Raw genomic sequence first — 18,879 nt, 5'->3', positions numbered from 1 at the left:
TTAAATTATGTATTTTTCATTTTTTTAGGATTTTTAATTATGTTTTTTTTAATTTTTTTAGAATTTTAAGTTGTAATTTTATTTTATTTAATGAAGTGTGTTTTTATTAATTGAATTTGTTGGAAATAAAAAATAAAAAATGAAATTGAATGAATAGTTAAGGGATGAGATGGTTAAGAGACGGTTAAGAGGTGGAGGGTTGCAGGTGTTGTCTCTTCGTTAAGAGATGAGATGAAAAGTACAGTGGGGCCCATGAATAGTTAAGAGATAAGACAATTAAGAGACGGATAAAAGACAGCGTTGCGGATGGCCTTATAGCATCCACAATGGCGGATGTCCCGGCGGACGTCGGACCGGCGTGCCGGACGTCCGCCATTAGGCAGCATGCATACGGATACGGACGTCCGCTGCGGACACCGGAGTTCCGCGGCTTTCCGGGACATCTGCCATTGCGTTGGCACGACAGACGTCCCGGCGGACGTCCCGATTTTTTTATTGTTTTTTGTGGATGTCCGTCGGGATGTCCTTGAGGATGTCCGTCATTGTGTAATGGAATGTCCTTATGACGTGGCAGAAGGTGTTTTTAGGATGTCCGACGGGACATCCGTCCCATTGTGGATGCCCTTAGGCCATCCACAATAGGAATAGCCCAGCAATAGCCCAGCCATAGCCTAGCCACTGCCACATCATCAGCACTAAAAATCCTCCTGCCACATCATAAATAGCCCAGCCATAGCCTAGCCACATCATAAATAGCCCAGCCACATCAATAGCCACATCACTAATAACAATGATATAAAAATGAAATAATTAACAATCATACAATATACGGAATTTAATTTACGAGACATATACGAGAAACATTAATAATACTATCCACATCACTATTAACAAATATATACAAAATGAAATAATTAACAATCACACAATATGCGAAATTAAATTTACGAGACATATACGGGAAAATGACGAACAAAGCGCGTATATATAGTGTTTCGAATTTTTTTTTTATTTTTTCGCGCTAGGCGGTGCGCTGGGCGATCCGGGCTCTGCAATAGCGCTGAACGGACCGCCCAGCGCACCGCCCAGCGCCACGCGACCGCCCAGCGCTGCGCGGTTTCTCTCTCCAATCGCCCGCTGGGCGGCTGCAATAGATCGCCCAGCGAACCGCCCAGCGCCGGCGCTCGGCTGGGCGGTCGCTGGGCGCCTATTGTGGATGGCCTTAGCAATCAGCAATGTTATTTTCTGTACTTCAAATTCTGCACATTTATAATTTGTGTTCCCGCTCTTCAAAGCTCCAGATTTAATTTCAAACTCTCTCTCCAGAAATGGCTCTGCATTTCGTCTTCCCTCAAACTCTCACCTCCCTCGAAGAAGACAACGACTCCGACTGCACACACCTCACCGTTCAATCTGTTTCGTCTCTCCCACCGCCGGAGCTTGAAGAATTTGTCGAAGGTTTGCTCTTTGCCTCCTCATTCACTAATCGTTTTGTTTCCACTTAAATTGACGCCTTTTTTATGCCCTCCGTACAGGTGTTTCCTTCGATTTGTCAGACAAGGAGCTATTCTGCGTGGAAGAGCAGGAGGTTTTCGACCGCGTCTATTCCTTGGTCAAGGGTTTCGCCGTCCTCACCCCCGCTTGCAAGTTCAATTTGGCGGAGGCGCTGAGGTCCAATTTCAGTGTATTATTGCCAAATGTCGACTCACTCTGCCGGCGTGCATCCATTTCGCGGGAGGAGGGGAATGATGCCGGCGATGACGATCAGTTTGCTGCTGATAGAGTGGCTTCACATCGCAATGCGTTTAAGATTTACTCTTTTTTCCTTGTGCATATTGTGCTTATCGAGGAGTCCAGTTCGGGCTCGGCTAATGTTGCAGCTAAAGTAAGTGCTTAATATGCATCTTTGCAAAGTGTATGCATATAATAGAGCTAGCTTTAGGATTTGAAATTTACTGATACTCTAAAATGGAAGTGACTGGATTAGTTTCATGGTTGAGGGAGAAAGCCTTTCTAATGTTGGTTCAATGTTGTAGGGGTTGGTTTCTGGTAGAAAGAAACAGACTGTAAATTTGTGGAATTGGGATGCTCAGAGAGTCCGAATAATGAATTTAATTGCAAACTCATTGGAGGTCAACCTCTCTTTGCTCTTTGGTTCATGCGATCCTGATGAGAATTACTTATCTTTCATTGTAAAGTAAGTGGAACAGGGCTTTTTCATTTGTTGCATAAATTTGGAAATGCTGGTGATATCTGATGTGTAACTTGGCTTATTGTAGAAATGCTTTCTCGATGTTTGAGAACCCGTCACTGCTAAAAGATTCTGATGCAAAAGATGCATTGTGCCGTATAATTGGGACTTGTGCTACTAAGTACCACTACATAACCCAATCATGTGCCTCCATTATGCACTTGATTCATAAATATGATTATGTTGTCATTCATTTGGCTGATGCCATTGCCGGAGCTGAAAAGAAATATGCTGATGGAAGCCTGGCAACTACCCTTATCTTGGAGATTGGAAGGTCAAATCCAAAAGGCTACGTTAAAGATACTGTTGGCGCTGAAAATATTGGGCGGTTCCTTGTAGAGTTAGCTGATCGAATGCCAAAGCTGCTTTCTACTAACATTGGCTTATTGGTCCCTCATTTTTGGGGAGATTCTTACAAGATAAGGAATGCACTTGTTGGGGTATTGGGTAAGTTAGTGGCAAAGGCCTTTAGTGATGTTGAAGGAGAGATGAGTTCAAAATCTATACGTCTTAGAACAAAACAGGCTATGCTGGAAATCTTGTTGGAGCGGTGTCGTGATGTTTCAGCTTATACCAGGAGTCGAGTTCTTCAGGTCTGGTCTGAATTGTGTGAGGAGCATTCTGTATCAATTGGTTTGTGGAATGAGGTTGCAGCAGTGGCTTCTGGAAGGTTAGAAGATAAGAGTGCCATAGTCAGGAAATCAGCACTTAATTTGCTTATAATGATGCTGCAGCACAATCCTTTTGGACCTCAACTCCGAGCTGCTTCTTTTGAGGCAACTTTAGAGCAATACAAGAAGAAGTTAAATGAGCTCTCACCAAACGACCCCCCTGAAAATTCAGATAACCTGGCATCAGATAATGAGTCCTCTGGTGGAGAGAGTGGGGTTGAAAATGAAGAACTGGAGGAGGACTTGGAGAATCAGGATAGTTTGACTGATAGTTGCGTAGCTGAAGTGGCGGATGGGACAGGGCATGTGGATAGTTCTGTACCTGATGTTGGGAATGTGGAGCAAACCTGAACATTAATTGCTTCACTGGAGGCTGGCTTGAGATTCTCAAAATGCATGTCTTCTGTAATGCTTACCCTCGTTCAATTAATGGCTTCATCATCTTCTAGTGACGTCGAAAATACTATTCTTTTACTTATGAGATGTAGACAGTTTCAAATTGATGGATCAGAAGACTGTCTTCGCAAGATGATGCCTTTGGTAATTCTTCATTATTGTTATAAATATGATTTTTGAAGAATTACAATCTGTTTCCTTTACAGCAGTACCCTCTGCTCTTCTTTCCAGTCTTTCTGTAAGCGTTTGTTCTAAGATCCCTTATATAGGAAATTGACATGTCAATCTCCTGGATGCCAACAGGTATTTTCACAAGACAAATCAATTTATGAGGCTGTTGAGAATGCTTTCATCACAATATATATAAGGAAGAGTTTTTTACATCTTGCCATAGATTCAAATATTGGCGATCTTGCATCCTTGGAGTTCATTCTTGGTGCTCTGGTATCTAAAGGTGACATAACTGCAAGCATGGTAAGCTCCTTTCCTTGACAAGAAGCATTTGAGCTGAAGGAATGCTTGTTGTAGTGTTATATCACACGAGTTGCTTGGCACAATATTAGGTACCAGAAAATTACATTATATGAGAATGCTTTGAATTAATTATTTGGTCTATCCTTGTTTATGTCACAGAATTTGATAAATCTGGAAAGCCTTGAACCACCTAAGGTGCCCTTTGCTTGGTCTGGCTGACTAGGCCAAAATCATGGGACCTCGGAAAGCTGCTTAGGTTGCATAGTGAACACTGCTTGTGCACAAGATATTATTTTTAGGAGTGGTTTATAGTATATGATTTATTTAATTCTATCAGAAAGATAATGAGGCATTGCATTTATGAAATTTTATAAAGGAATGGTAGATTAATATAGCAGAACCGCCACTTCTTGATTTTTTCCCCATTGACAGCTGTAGAAGTAGAAGATTGTTGGACGATTTTTTAGGTTCTTGCTTTGTTATCTGATATTCTTCTTCTTGATTCATCTCTCAAAGAAGATTTATTTTCTGGTACTTGTTTCTTTTGTCCAGTTATCAGCACTATGGGATTTCTTTTGTTTCAATATTGATGGAACTACTGCCCAGCAATGTCGTGGTGCTTTGTCAGTGTTGTTTATGGCTGCAAAAGCTTCACCCTGTATTCTTAGCTCTCACCTTCAAGACATTGTTGACATTGGATTCGGTCGTTGGGCCAAAGTTGAACCACTGCTAGCTAGGACAGCATGCTCTGCACTACAGAGGCTTTCTGAAGAAGATAAGAAGAAGTTATTGTCTACTAATGGAACTCGTGTATTTGGTATTCTAGAATACTTAATATCTGGCTTTTCACTTCCTGAAAATATATGGTATGCTGCTGCTGATACAGCAATAAGTGCACTTTACATTATTCATCCAACTCCTGAATCTATAGCTGCGGATCTAGTCAAAAAGTCCCTCAAGTCTGTTTTCGAATCTAGTGGAGGAAGTGAATTGCAAGGTGATAGAGATTCTGATAACCCAAATGTCCTTACCTCTATGCAAGTTGCAAAGCTCAGCAGATATCTGTTTGTTGTTAGTCATGTTGCCATGAACCAATTGGTTTACATCGAATCTTGTCTCCGGAAAGTTCAGAAAGCAAAAGCCAAGAAAGAGAAAATGGATGCTGAGAACAAAAATCTTGATGTCAGTACCGAATCTGATGTACAGAAGGTAACCATGTTTTTTATCGTACGGTGCCGTGCAGACAATATTGTTTTAGTTTTACTACTTGTTTATATTTTTATGTCTTATGAGCTGTTGATTTCTTGCAGGATGATGGGATCAACTCTGAATTAGGCCTTGCAGCTTCTGAGGATGCAATGCTTGATAGCCTTGCGGAAAGAGCAGAGAAGGAAATCATTTCTGGTGGCAACGCTGGAAAGAACTTGATTGGGCACTGTGCACCTTTTTTGACTAAATTATGCAGAAACTTTAGTCTAATGCAGAAGGTGATTTCATTTTCACATTAGTTTTATTGATATGTTGGAGAGGAAGAAATGCTTGATCCCATGTGAACGTGATTAACTTTTTTCTGAAGTTGCTGATTTTATTTTTTTCATGCCCACATTTATATGATAAACTGATGCAAGCTCTCCCTCTTTTCAGTACCCTACACTGCAAGCATCTGGAATGCTCGCTTTATGCCGTTTAATGATAATTGATGCTGAATTCTGGTAAGAAAAAGAATTGCTCATGTGCTTCTCTCAGCATGTCATACTACTACAAGGTTTACCTTTTGCCATAATATCTTGTTTACTTCTCAGCGAGTCAAATCTCCAACTGCTTTTCACTGTCGTGGAGAATGCACTGTCAGAAGTTGTCCGTTCAAATTGCACCATAGCACTTGGTGATCTAGCAGTTCGCTTTCCTAACCTATTAGAGCCATGGACGGAAAATATGTATGCGCGCCTTCGCGATCAATCAGTCTCCGTCAGAAAGAATGCTGTGTTGGTTCTTTCTCACCTTATATTAAATGACATGATGAAGGTTTGAGGAGCTTTCTCATCCCTGCTTTTTCATTCCCTGAAGACATCATGTGTGGTATTGATCTTTGACTATTAATTCTTTTAAGGTGAAAGGCTACATATATGAAATGGCCATGAGATTGGAAGATGAAGATGGTAGAATTGGAAACTTAGTCAAACTATTTTTTCATGAGCTATCCAAGAAAGGTGAACCAATTGCACATTTTTGTATTCTTGAATTGGATTGTTTACACACTTCTGTATTTAAGAAATGGAGAAAAATTGAATTCATTTCCATTGTAGGAAGCAACCCTGTATATAATCTACTTCCAGATATCCTGGGAAAGTTGCCCTCCCAGAACTTGAATGGAGAGTCTTTTGGCAATATTATGCAATTTTTATTTGGCTCCATCAAGAAGGTATTACAAGCAAAGCTTTGTCTTCCATTTTTCCACTTGATTCTTGTGTGCGTTTGCTTATTTTTTTGGATTAATCAGGATAAACAAATGGAATCTCTTGTTGAAAAGCTCTGCAATAGGTTCACTGGTGTCTCTGGTATGGATTATTCAACAATTACTATACTCCTATTATTTTTATTCCTAATGACCACAAACTCCTGTCACTACTGAGGCCCAGTTGTTTGTTTAAAATCTCTCCGTGATGCTGTTTTGTCTATAAACCTATCCAAAAAGGCTTGTATATGCCAATTTATAACTAATGGTACTTCTGCTGATATAATGTTTTGCTGCAGATGTCAAGCAGTGGGAATGTATTTCATACTGCCTTTCTCAGCTTGCATTCACTGAGAAGAGCATGAAGAAGCTCATGGAGTCTTTCAAAACATACGAACATGTCTTATCTGAGGACATTGTCATGGAGCACTTCAGAAATATAATTAATAAGGTTCTGACTTATGATGTTGCCACACCTTCATTCACTTGTTTTAACTTTGTTGCATAACTAGAGTTGCTTCTTGACTTTCCAATATTCTCTCAGGGGAAGAAATTTGCCAAACCTGAGCAGAAGGCAATCATAGAAGAGTTCGAGGAAAAGATTGATAAATATCATAATGAAAAGAAGGAACAGGTTATTACTGAAAAGAATGCACAAGTGCATCAACAAATGGTTAGTAACATAGAAAGCTATGTTGCAAACCAGAAGGAAGTAGAGGAAAGTGGAGAATCTGAAATCACTGAAGGTAGGTACCGCACTATTCATACCAGAAATTTTCAGCATCAGCTGTTTTATTCGAAGTGATTTGTATTCCCACTTCTGTTACGGAACAGATGAAGTAGAAACCAGCAATTCTGAGGAGGGTGAAGTTTTGCATTCAAAATCAAAACCAACCAGATCAAGAACGCGTTCAGAAGCTTCTAGCGAGACGACAGAGTTGGAACTGGAAGATGATGAAGTCCAATCGCCTTTTAAACCTCTAAGAGGTTATAGGCTTAAAACTCTAATTCTACCTCTGTAATGGTCCAGTGCCGCCATAGCTAACTCGTTTGCTGCTTGCAGGTGCTTCTAAATCCACAATAAAGAAAAGCAGTATCAAATCTGAAAATATATATCCTGAACCCTCCACTAAAATAAACACAAGGTCAAAACGAAGGTATCTCACTCTCTCACACTCTCCCCTCTACTCTGCATGGATTTGCAGTTTGTCAAACACATCGAACTTAGAGAAAATAGTCTAGTAATGGCTTGCTGTACTTTGTTCGAAAGCATTTCTGTTAATGATGCATGATCCATGAACTGCCTGATTTCATTATGTCTGAGAATCTGATGATTCAGGTTGATAACATAATTGTATATATGCACTCATAATCAGAGAATGACTAATAGGATCTATCTATGCATTTCAAAGCAACCATGACCCAATGTCTTTGTTATTATTTCTTTCGTCACTTATGTTTGAGAAAAATAAGCTTCATATTTGATACGGATTGGAGGAGTGGAAATAGGGAAGTAGTTGGGCCAGCTGAGATGGAGGATTTGGTGGAAGAGGCAGCAGAGCAAAGGGGTTAGAGAAAGCAGCGGCAGAATTTGATATAGAGAAGACGCATTATTCTTACTTATTAATTAGTTAGGATTTGATTAGATTTATTTACCTAATTAGTTTGGATCTGATTTAATATTTTAGGGTTATAGTATTATTATAAATAGAACTTAAGAATGAGAGCAGCGTATCTTTGAGAGAGATCAGAATCTAGACGGCGTAGCCGTGGAGTAAAAATTCTATGGTACATCCATACCAAGATGGCATAGTGAGTTGGTAAAAAGGCTCATATGCCACATCAATTAAACACTAATTCAATAAAAATAATTACACAAAATAGACATTTATTAATCATGGAAAGTGAGATTATATTACTACTATTAAATATGGAAATTATCATCACTAAATATTAGAATAGGCGTGTAATACATATGCATATTGACCTTTTAATGTAGTAATACTTAATATTTTACACATAAAAAATTGATCATACTGCATTACATTACTTTTCATGCCAAGAAAAATATTATACTAAAACTCCTTGATAGTACTATTTTGAGATTTTATGAATAAGGCCTTTTTTTTCTTGTTTTGTATTTATATATAAACAAAAACTTTACACAAATAAAAATTATGACTATAACTTATAATTTGTTAGTATATTAAGAAATCAATTATAATTTTCAATATTTTCTTATTATCATGTAAAAAAAATCAAGAAATTTATAAAATAAGAAAATAAAAAATCAAACTGAAAAATATTATTATGACTAAGAAAAGTTTAGTTACATCAAAATAGAACTACTATCAAAGAGTTGTAATATGAATATTTTTTCTTGGCATGAAAAATAATGTAATGTGATTAACTTTTTTATGTTTTATACGTCAGTAAACATATATATTGTAATTATATTGCACGCCTATTTTATGATGATATTTTCCAATTTAATAGTAGTAATATAATGCCACTTTCCACGTACATGTCTATTTTGTGCAATTAGATTTATTGAATTGATATTCATTCAATGTGACATGTGGGTTTTTTTTTATTTCCATTTGTCAATGATTTATTGGTGAGGTACACCAACTCACTATGCCAACTTGATATAGATGGACCATGGAATTTTTACTCGTAGCCGTGGCCTCCTTTGTGAGGATTGGCCTCCTTCGAGAGGATTATTTCTTGTTCCAGTTTGATTAGTTATATTGAGTTCTTTCCCTTTTTCATTTATGTTCTTGTTCATTAGTCACGAGCCTTTACTCCTAACAATATTCCCCATTTGAATGAACAAAGCTATATACAGAAGTTCATGATAATTGCAGGTAAGCAGAGCAGTATTCCCCCTTTAAATCCATTAGCTTATTTTGATTTCATATGGATGCATATTAATTCATAGAAACGGTTGGAAAGTTTTGTGGGCTAGTACATTTTTGCATTTGAATTCATACGATACACAACTATTAATTTTGTAGTAATTTTTTCTTTAGTCAAGACCCGTATTCATACACTATTTTCAATTGGCTGTGAGTTGGTTGCTTCGTCCACTCACCTAACATGTTCATCATACAATACCAATAAAAGAGTTTGGTAAAAGAGAATCAAATCAAATCAAATCCCATAAATTACCCACTACTAATACAATATATATATGTATGCATGTATGTATGTATCTTGTATCATCCTTGAATTAGTAAATAATAGTACAAAATTGGATGTAAATTTTTCTACTTTGTCAAATGTGTACAGATATATTCTTCATCATTCATGATGAACCACACCCTTAATTTCTCTCCCTATACAATATCTTACAACCTCACCAAAAAAAGCAAATATAAAAAAAAGTTACTACTATATTTTTTTAAAAAAAAGAACATTATAGAAAAGAGAAGAAAATTAGTTGGACATAACAGTGAGACCATTATTGTATCTAGGCCTTGTTCTGTCAGGTGATAACCCTTCATCCATAGACTTCCTTTTATTGTTCTTGTTGTTGGATTGTGGTTTTTGCTGTGGCTGTGATTGAGATTGGATTTCTGTTTCCACTATTTCTTCATCATTGTCTTGATTTTCATGGTTTTGAGTTTCTTTGCCCATGGTTTTCATAATGTGGGGCTTAAGCTTGTTTACATCTGCTAATCTCACTGGCTTCAGAAAAAACTCCTCTGCCCCTTCCTCCAGGCATCTGTGTAGCAAACAATATTTCATTTAGTCACATCTTTATAGTATTATCCAATTGGAATAGAGGATTTCACCATTGTTTACCTGTTGATTCTTGAGGGGACATTCTCAGATGACATGATCACCACTGGTATATCTCTCAGAACTGCTGATTCCTGTCCAATTTGAGATGCAACATTTTTATTACTACAAGCATATAATACTCCATCAACATCTTACTATACAAAATTAGGTTAGGTCAGGACACCATCAAATCATCCAACAAAATCTTGCCAGAGCCATATTTTTCCTCAAAGTTAACCTCAAAATTCATTTATGTATCACAAGTATCACTGTCCAAAAATCTCACCAAAACAGACAATATGAATTGCAAGATGGAAAAAAGGAAATACCTTAATTTTCTTGAGCAAATCATAGCCTGTCATTCCAGGCATACAGTAGTCTGTAATAATAAGATTTACTTCCACCTCCTGTAATAAAATCACAAAATAGATTCAATTAGTAAGACACTGCTCAATATAAAGAGAGAGGGGGAAAAGAGGGAGTTTTAATTACCTGATTATTTTTGGGAGAGAAAATGGCTTCATCAGTGTTTCCTTCATTCCAACCAAGAAATTCCAGAGCTTTGCTACCAGAATCAACTGTAGTAACTGCCACAAGCAAAAGCAAAAACTAAGCAAACCAATTTTTTTTTTCAAGAAACAAAACCAACTCAATGAAAAAAAATTCAGTACCATGGTAAGAAGTCTTCTTAAGCAGCATCTCAATAAGCTTCCTATCAATCACACTGTCATCAACAGCCAAAACATGAAACTGAGCTTCTGCTGCAGCCAATCCCATTTCTTCAAATTTGTCACAACCCCCAAAAAATAGAGCTAAAAATCAAAGCAATGAGGGGTTGAAGAAGAAGAAGAAGAAAGTGAGGAACGATTAAAGGGGGAAAAAAGATTGCTTCTTTTCTTTCTCTAGTGGGGGTGCTTTTCTATACTTTGTTTTGGGCAACAGTTGAAGGAAGGAAATGGAGATGAAATGAACTATGAAGTCCCACCAAAATCCCACAACCCACAAAGCAAGATCTGACCAGATTTCAAATGAAGATATGCCTCAAATTTTCCAACTTGGAATTTGAATTACAAGGCAAGCAAGAAAGAATAAAGAAATGTGTGAGCATATGCATTCAAATCAAAGATTGATTCTTGAATGAGAGAAAATTGAATAGAAAAATGAAGGAGTTTTTATTTAGGGGATAGGGGGTCCCACCAAAATCCTCACAAGAGATACAGGTGATGTCAGCATATATAAGTTCCCTTTTTTCCTGGTGTGAAATCATGTGCTCTTTGCCATATCTTGAGCAGGTGCAAAGAGAGGGCAATTTCCTTTGATTCTCTTTTAAGATTTGCTTCCCATGCCCATCCATTTGCATGTGTCCCATGCCCATGCATGTCTTACTCCATGCCTCTATCTATTTATTTCACCTTTTAGTTAAATTTAATATTTTATTTATTCATTTTCAAGATTCCATTAATTTTTTCATTTTGCTTTTTTTTTTCTTCTTTTACTTTTACCACCTCAAAAAAGGTTTGTGTATACAAAATCTGAAAGGTTAGTTGTTTAATGTTACTAGTATTATATGCAAGAATTACATGTTTTTTGCCAAATTGAATGCATCTCTTCAAAGTAATGTGATACAAAAAAAAGAAGTAAAAAAATAGTGTTAGTGACTAAAAATCACAACAATTCGATGTTTAGTAGATTGCCTTTAGTTTGTCGTTTGAATATAGTCTTCTTTTTTTAATCGAGATAGACTGTTATTCGGTAGTAGCACTTGGTAAATCAGATATGAACGGTATAACGAGCACTGAAATATTTACCAAGCACTATATGTCCTCAGTAGTCAACGTTTTTAATTTATTAAAGTAGTTATGTCCCAATTGTTTAATTTTTCCATTACTTAGCCTTAATAAAATTTCCCTCACCCTTTTCCGTGTGTGACCCCATTCTGATGTGAAATGAGTTCTTGATAGCATATCATATAGTATGTAATTAAGATAGATGAAGATTTTGTTGATTTCTCTCTTTTGGTTTTTTTCTTGGGAAATCTTAACTTTTCTTTGATTTAGATTTGCAGCAATCTTGATATGTTTGTTTTGTAAGTATGTTTTTAGACAAGTCTATGATAATTCACTTTTGAAAATTTGGTTAAATGTAATTTTTTTTTGGTAGAAGATTTTCTTCACTATTCCAACGCGTGGTTGCTTTACATGATTCCTACAATTTGCAAATGATTTTAATGGTCCAACAAACTTTAATTCTTGCATTCTAAGGTATAATTTTTCATTAAAAATTTATGGCTAGAAACATTCCATCCATCCCCAAAAATAGTCTCTCTTTTACATTTCGGCTCGCCCCACAAAATCAGCCACTTTCATTAACGGCAAGTTTCTCTCTTTTTCAATCATTTATTTTTTCTATCTTTCTCCTACTTTATTAATTTAATAGTATTAAAATTTATGTTGTCCCCAAAGTTTTCATTTTTAAGATAGAGGGAATATTATTTTCTGACAAATATTTGAGAGTAAACAGTGTGAATTATTCATTTGTTTAAAATTTTGACATCCGCAGCCCCTCTGTTAAGGGATGGTGGTTAATATAGTAATGTGGTTTGTTGAATTATTACAAGCTAACAAACATTTGATGAGGAGTTAATATTTTGCAAACTTTAGTTATATTTTTTAAATTAATGAAGCAAACATGCAATCTCTTAATTACGTGTCGATATTCAAATTACAAAAGAAAAAAAAATTATTTAATTGTTCCATAGGTCAAAATCTATTAGCCATGAGCCCATGACTATGATAATTATAACTACGACAAGAGAGATACGGTCAATATTTATTTCCTGGACTTTTTGAATTTTTGAATGAGTCATGTTTCTTAAAGTGGATGAAATGATACTAACCTAAAGCATTAAGTTTCCATGAAGTTAATTTTGACAATCTAGAAAATATTGTAGGAGTATTGTGTTTTGATAATAAGATATTACTATAATGAAAAAAAAGGGAGATAGATTTTGGTCCTATTAGTCATTTCTTCGTCATCTCTCTTGTTTTGTTGAACTCATTTATACAACAACAAAACACTAAACAAAATATACATCCATATAAGTATTAGTAGTACTATGCAAAACAGCTATGTTGAGCTACTACGTATATATGAGTATACATAAATTATAATTCGAAAATACACTAGTTTTATTTATCTATCTATTTTGCTTTCTCAAATGCATCAATAATATTTTCTTGACACATATTTTCAATAAAAGCAACTATTGTTTTACCGCAATAATCTAAACTTTGCAATTAAACTATCAATGCAACTACTTAATAAAAAGGACTAGGATAGAATGAGGACAACAATAGTAATTAGCCTTTCAAGGAAAAATTAATTAGCTAATGGTGAATTAATCTTTAATCCAAAGTTGATTGATATGATGTAGTACCCACATATCCATATTAATTACCTATGCCATGTGCTCCATAATCAAGGCAATTAATTTGATTTGGATTTGATGACAAGAAAATGATGTTAAACTAATCTTGTTTCACACCTAACGTAACTCATTTACTTTACTTAAATAAAAAATCAGTTCATGGACCCAAATTGAGATTTGCCAGTTAAAGTATCCTCTGATGAACATAATATGTGTCATATGAGGATTTGTCATAAGATTAAGGATTATAATTTTGTTAGTATATTAATAATTGATTTTCTCTTTTCTGGGTGTCTTCTTCTTTTTTCTTTTGAAAAATTAAATAATATAAAAATATTTAGTAGTATATAGTATCTTGTCTTGTAAGAAACCGATTTGTAACAAATTAATTCCATACTACTTTATATGCTAAGAGTTCGATTGACATCCATTAATTAGATAAATATGTCAACTTGGGATCGCATGGTAAGAGTAATTAAGGAGTATCCATGTTTATGACACCCTCACATATGATAAATAATAAATTAAAATCGCAAATATTAATATTTATTCTTTGGATTATGCTTACCAGTTACCACCTCCCATTATTAATACAAATCTTAATTATAACCAATATTAAGTATATTTAATTTAAAATTTTATCAAACAATGAATTACAAATTTTTAATATTTCAACACAAATTTCAGTCAAATATATTATCTTATACTCCATTACTTAGTTGTAATATATGATTAAATGTATTGGTTGAACCCGTCAAACGGGATAATGATGTCAATGGCTAATGTTTGACTTAGTTTAGTTATGCATTGTTATTATTAAAAAATCCAGAATAAAAAGTTCGAGTGATTTGGGGGTTTATTTTAAATGCAATAATGCATTCGATCTTATTATTATTGTTTCTTAAGAAGAAAATTAATGTATTCGCATGGGATAAGATTTATTAACTGTATACAAGTAATATATCAAACTATTGTATATGCAATATACTATAATAAAATCGTTAATTGATACTTTTCAAATTTTTTATATCCAATGTTAATTTTAATAATAGTAGGCAACACTACGACAATCTCATTCAAGGGATAAAATTGAAGATGTGATTACTTGTATTACAAATTTATAAAAATAACCAAAATCTAGAGCGAAAAAGAAGTCTTCTTTAGTTGAAGACAAATTTGCCAATAACATTTAAATCTTTTACTTATCCGTGACCTTTTATTGTGTCTCTTAATTTTAGTTTGGATACCATTTATATTGATGCTTTTAAAGTATGTAATATATTTAGAAACACAATTAACGTTCTGAATTGAATAAAAAATTTCCTTATTTGCTCTTGTTTTGTGCAACCCCAAAATATCTCCAAAAAATTAAAATGGACTATACCTCTCTTGATTAATGGAGTATTATTTTTACACAAACCATACATAAAATTAGAAGTAATTTTATGAGAATACTAACAATCTCAATTATATATGTTCACACGAAAAAAAGTATCAGTATGTATACATCTATGCTTACTTGTAGTATGATATTGTTAATTGCAGCGTTATGATGATCCAAGTTCAATGTATATAAATAATATAATGCTAACTTTAATACAATATGTATGTAATGTCGAAATAATATACTAATATGTAAGTGTGTTAATATGTATATAATGTCGAAATTATGTAAGTGTGTTTTTGAATTTGCAACGATGAAAATGACAATTTTCCAACAATTTGTTGTATGTTGTAGTGTATAATGATCCAAGTTCCATGTGTATGGTGATCTAAGTTCGATGTATATGATACCGAAAAATATATATATGTGTGTGTGTTTGTATTGTATATTGTATATGTACCTAATGTCAAAGTTTTTATATCTAGCTTTTAATAAATTACAACTAAAATTATCAAATTATAAATTAAAATGAATATTAAAGCAGGGGAATTCTTTTTAAAAATTAAAAGTTATCAAATGTATATCATTATTTTGTCCATCAATTAAAAATTATAGGAGAAAGTGTTAAATTGGGTTTTTGCTCAAGTTCTCATGATTTCTTGTATTTATTTTTTTAATGAAAATCTTATTTTTCCTTCATTTGATTAAATATCATATGAAAAGATGACTGAACCATCTAGAAATAATGCATTTTGATTTTTATGTCAATAAACATGGAAATTTACTAAACACAAGTCAGTTTATTTGGACCACAAAGAGAGTGATGCACTCCTTCCATTCATATTCAAAATTTTGGCATTTTGAAAAAACTTGTACTCTTAACATTTCGTGTAAATTTTACAAAATAAATTGGTAAGCAAGTAAAGTAAGACGTAACCTCTTTTTCTCGAAAGACAAGTAGATTAATTCTTACACTAAATTAAACAGTTGGATGCCTTTTATTTTCACATCAATAATTGATGAAAAAGCTCACAAAATGAATGTGATGATAAATGGGCACTCATGTCCCTCCATGTTTAGGACAAGAACATTAAATCATGAATAAAAACAAGTAGATCCTCATGAGATAACGTGTCCACTCGCTAGGAACCTTACATATGTCTCACTTTTAATTATTTATTATTACTTTGACCCTACCATTAATATTCCATTTCAAAACCAACAAAATTAATAGTCACGTCTTCAAAGGGAAAATTTTTATAACCAAAGGTAAATAACGATAACAAAAAAAAAGAAGTCGATGAGTGAAGATTGATGGCATGCCATTATCCTATATTCAAACTCACACCTTGAATACACGTATTATAAATTAAAAAATTGTATTTATGCAAAGAAATCAATTTCAGCCTCTTATTAAGATATTTTACGCAAGAATATGGAAAAATAATTTCTTATGTATTTCGATAATCGTGACCCACAAACTAAAACTATTAATACTACTACTACAAAGCTCAAGATCTTTGAACAATAAACGAAACTTTTTACCAATTTTTACACCATCAACATTTTTGTTGCTTGATCCTAATCTAGAGATGATAAAGGTGGTGCATTTGTATTTACCATATAAGTTTGTATTTTGAGTTTATTTATTTATAAGTCCAGATAAAAAAAAATCAAATGCAAAATATAAAGGAGGATTAAAGTAGAAAGATCTCACACAATTTGATACCTTATAAATAAAAAAATGAAAAAGAACAAAGTGAGGGAATGGATGTGATTTTGACTTTTTGGGCATCAAATTAGATTTAAGTCAGCTATTATTTTATTATTTTTCATATTAGCTGGTGTTTCCTTTTTAATCCTCTTCTTTTTGCGGTAATTAATGCTTAGTGTTGAAAATATAAAAAGATGAGAAAAGAAAAGGACGGAACATGAATCGGACTTTATTTTGATAAATATTTTAATAAAAAGTACAAGAGCATTCACAGTTGAGGAACACTATAAATCAACTTATAAATTAGCACATCTTCATTTTTATCTGGCCATGTCAGCATTTTGTTATCCATTCCAAATTTCTACAATAGTGCCATACAGTTCTACTCTATAAATCAATCACTTTCATTCTCCGCTTAATACTTCAATCACTTTTTCTTTCTATAACTCTTTTTACTTTATCAATTATGCATAAAAACTCGTGTTTTTTCAAAAGTTTCTATTTCTAATAAAAGGATGTAGTAATATTATTCAATTTAAAAAAATAAATTAGAAAACGCACTCGCAGGCCACGAGTTAATTTCATGCCGAGCTCCAACTGGTCCAAAGGGGGGCGTGAATGAACAATCCCCTCCCGTCGTTCCTTGGCCAAGTAACATCTGGAGGACGGGACACCTGCAATACCCCCCACCGCCGTCTCATCCCCGAGATGGGAGCCCAAATCCGGGTTGGGGATGCCCTTAACAATGTTCTTAACATGTAAATATATTTTTACACAAAATATGATACTACTACATATCAAACCCACCCCATTAAAGAAACCCCTTGTCCAAATCTTGACGTTTATTAGTAACTAATATAGGGGGGGAAATGATTAATTATGATCCCCCTAATGAAGTGGAGAAAATGAGAAATCTTCATTTCAATTTTAACTGAAAAAACAGCCGATCTTTGGGCCACCCACAAAATCTTTTTGCCAGACTTGTACCTAACTATTTTTATTGCTTCTTGTCTCCATGTGTCATATTTAATTTCACGATTAAAAGGGACACCTTAAAAATCTCTAGAAATCCCACTTCTTGCTCAGAACAAATGTTGGTTTTCTTGTTTGTCCGCATTTTATTTAATATTTTTTGTGCATTAACTAATTCACTGGCTGGAAGTACTTTTTCGTTGGTATTGGGCACGATGCCCTACTCCAACTCCATTATCCAAATTATGAAAATTTAGGTGCCCACCAAATTTTTGGGGCACATGCCTTAGATTCCGATTGACCAGTAGTATATCATAAAATAATAATTTGTTTTGTACTACTATTTATTATTGTATCGATACTTATATGTATGTGGAGAAGTGTTAGCCATATCTCAACACTATAATGATTTCGATAATGAAATCTAGTTCTAAATTTGAATTAATTCAACCATAACATTTATACCATGCTTTCTTCATTTGATGTAAAGGTTGAAATCCACCTATTGATGTTGGTTCTTTCTTTGACTGGATCCTCCAATTGATTCACTCTTTGAACTCTTGCCCAGTGGCGGATCCACTAAGGAACAAGGGGGTACAACTGTACCCCCAAAGTATGATATTATTATTATTATTATACAATCAATAGATAAACAAGTTGATTGGCTAGCCTAGTGGTAAATTCTTCCACTATCAACAAAGTCCCCCAAGTTCGATTCCCTTTGATCCCAGATATTTTAGTCCATTTTCCTCTTTATTCATTTCAGTAAGTACTTTTTCTCCTCATTTTAGTTTCATTTTATTAAGTACCTTTCCTATTTATTTTACTATTTCTATTTCAGATTTATGTATGCACTTTGTTTTTAAAACAATTCCTAATTTTATAAAGATTATGCATTTCAATTTTTTTCTAATGTATTTTAATATTATCTTTTTTATTTTAAATTCTTCTATCATATTTTGTTTTTTTTATCTTCTATGTTTTTAAATAATTGAAACACTAAAGATTTATTAGTAAAAATAACACAAAAAAGTTGATTTATTAGTAAAGATAACCCGATCTGTTAAACAATTTATTTATAATATTCAAATCTAAGAACATTAATTTAGAATAATGAAAGTCATTTAAGTAGTAACACCAAAATTAAAAATAATTCACATTTATATACAATGAATAATCTTAGTTTAAAATACAGTTAAAAATTTTGATTGAGAGAATAAATTAAAGAGAAGAAAAAAATTGGTATTTTAAAATTTCAAATCACTACAATTATTTATCGTACCCCCAAACTGAAAATCTTGGATACGTCACTGCTCTAGCCTTTATTGATTCTTTTAATGGATAAAGAA

At 33.9% G+C, this 18,879-nt stretch overlaps 2 protein-coding genes across 2 annotated transcripts; one reads left to right on the top strand and one right to left on the bottom strand.

Moving 5' to 3' along the window:
* The first annotated feature begins 1,328 nt into the window (after nt 1-1,328).
* Nucleotides 1,329-7,662, top strand: LOC121795821 (condensin complex subunit 1-like). Its single transcript, XM_042194441.1, is given in 16 exon segments — nt 1,329-1,458; nt 1,536-1,885; nt 2,037-2,197; nt 2,280-3,462; nt 3,622-3,792; nt 4,345-5,001; nt 5,103-5,279; nt 5,437-5,504; nt 5,595-5,817; nt 5,903-6,002; nt 6,099-6,214; nt 6,293-6,350; nt 6,547-6,698; nt 6,792-6,993; nt 7,082-7,234; nt 7,311-7,662. Coding segments are annotated over 16 exon segments (4,080 nt in total). The 3' UTR covers nt 7,490-7,662.
* A 1,817-nt stretch (nt 7,663-9,479) lies between these two features.
* Nucleotides 9,480-11,196, bottom strand: LOC121797386 (two-component response regulator ORR9-like). Its single transcript, XM_042196143.1, has 5 exons — nt 10,705-11,196; nt 10,526-10,620; nt 10,363-10,440; nt 10,055-10,125; nt 9,480-9,974 (listed from the first exon to the last, which is right to left on the bottom strand). Exons 1-5 carry the CDS (start codon nt 10,808-10,810, stop codon nt 9,686-9,688), a joined length of 639 nt encoding a protein of 212 aa, XP_042052077.1. The 5' UTR covers nt 10,811-11,196; the 3' UTR covers nt 9,480-9,685.
* Between the last annotated feature and the right edge of the window lie 7,683 nt (nt 11,197-18,879).

The sequence above is a fragment of the Salvia splendens genome, chromosome 3 (genome assembly GCF_004379255.2).
Source record: "Salvia splendens isolate huo1 chromosome 3, SspV2, whole genome shotgun sequence".
Lineage (NCBI taxonomy): Eukaryota > Viridiplantae > Streptophyta > Magnoliopsida > Lamiales > Lamiaceae > Salvia > Salvia splendens.
This window is presented reverse-complemented; position numbering and strand designations above follow the sequence as displayed.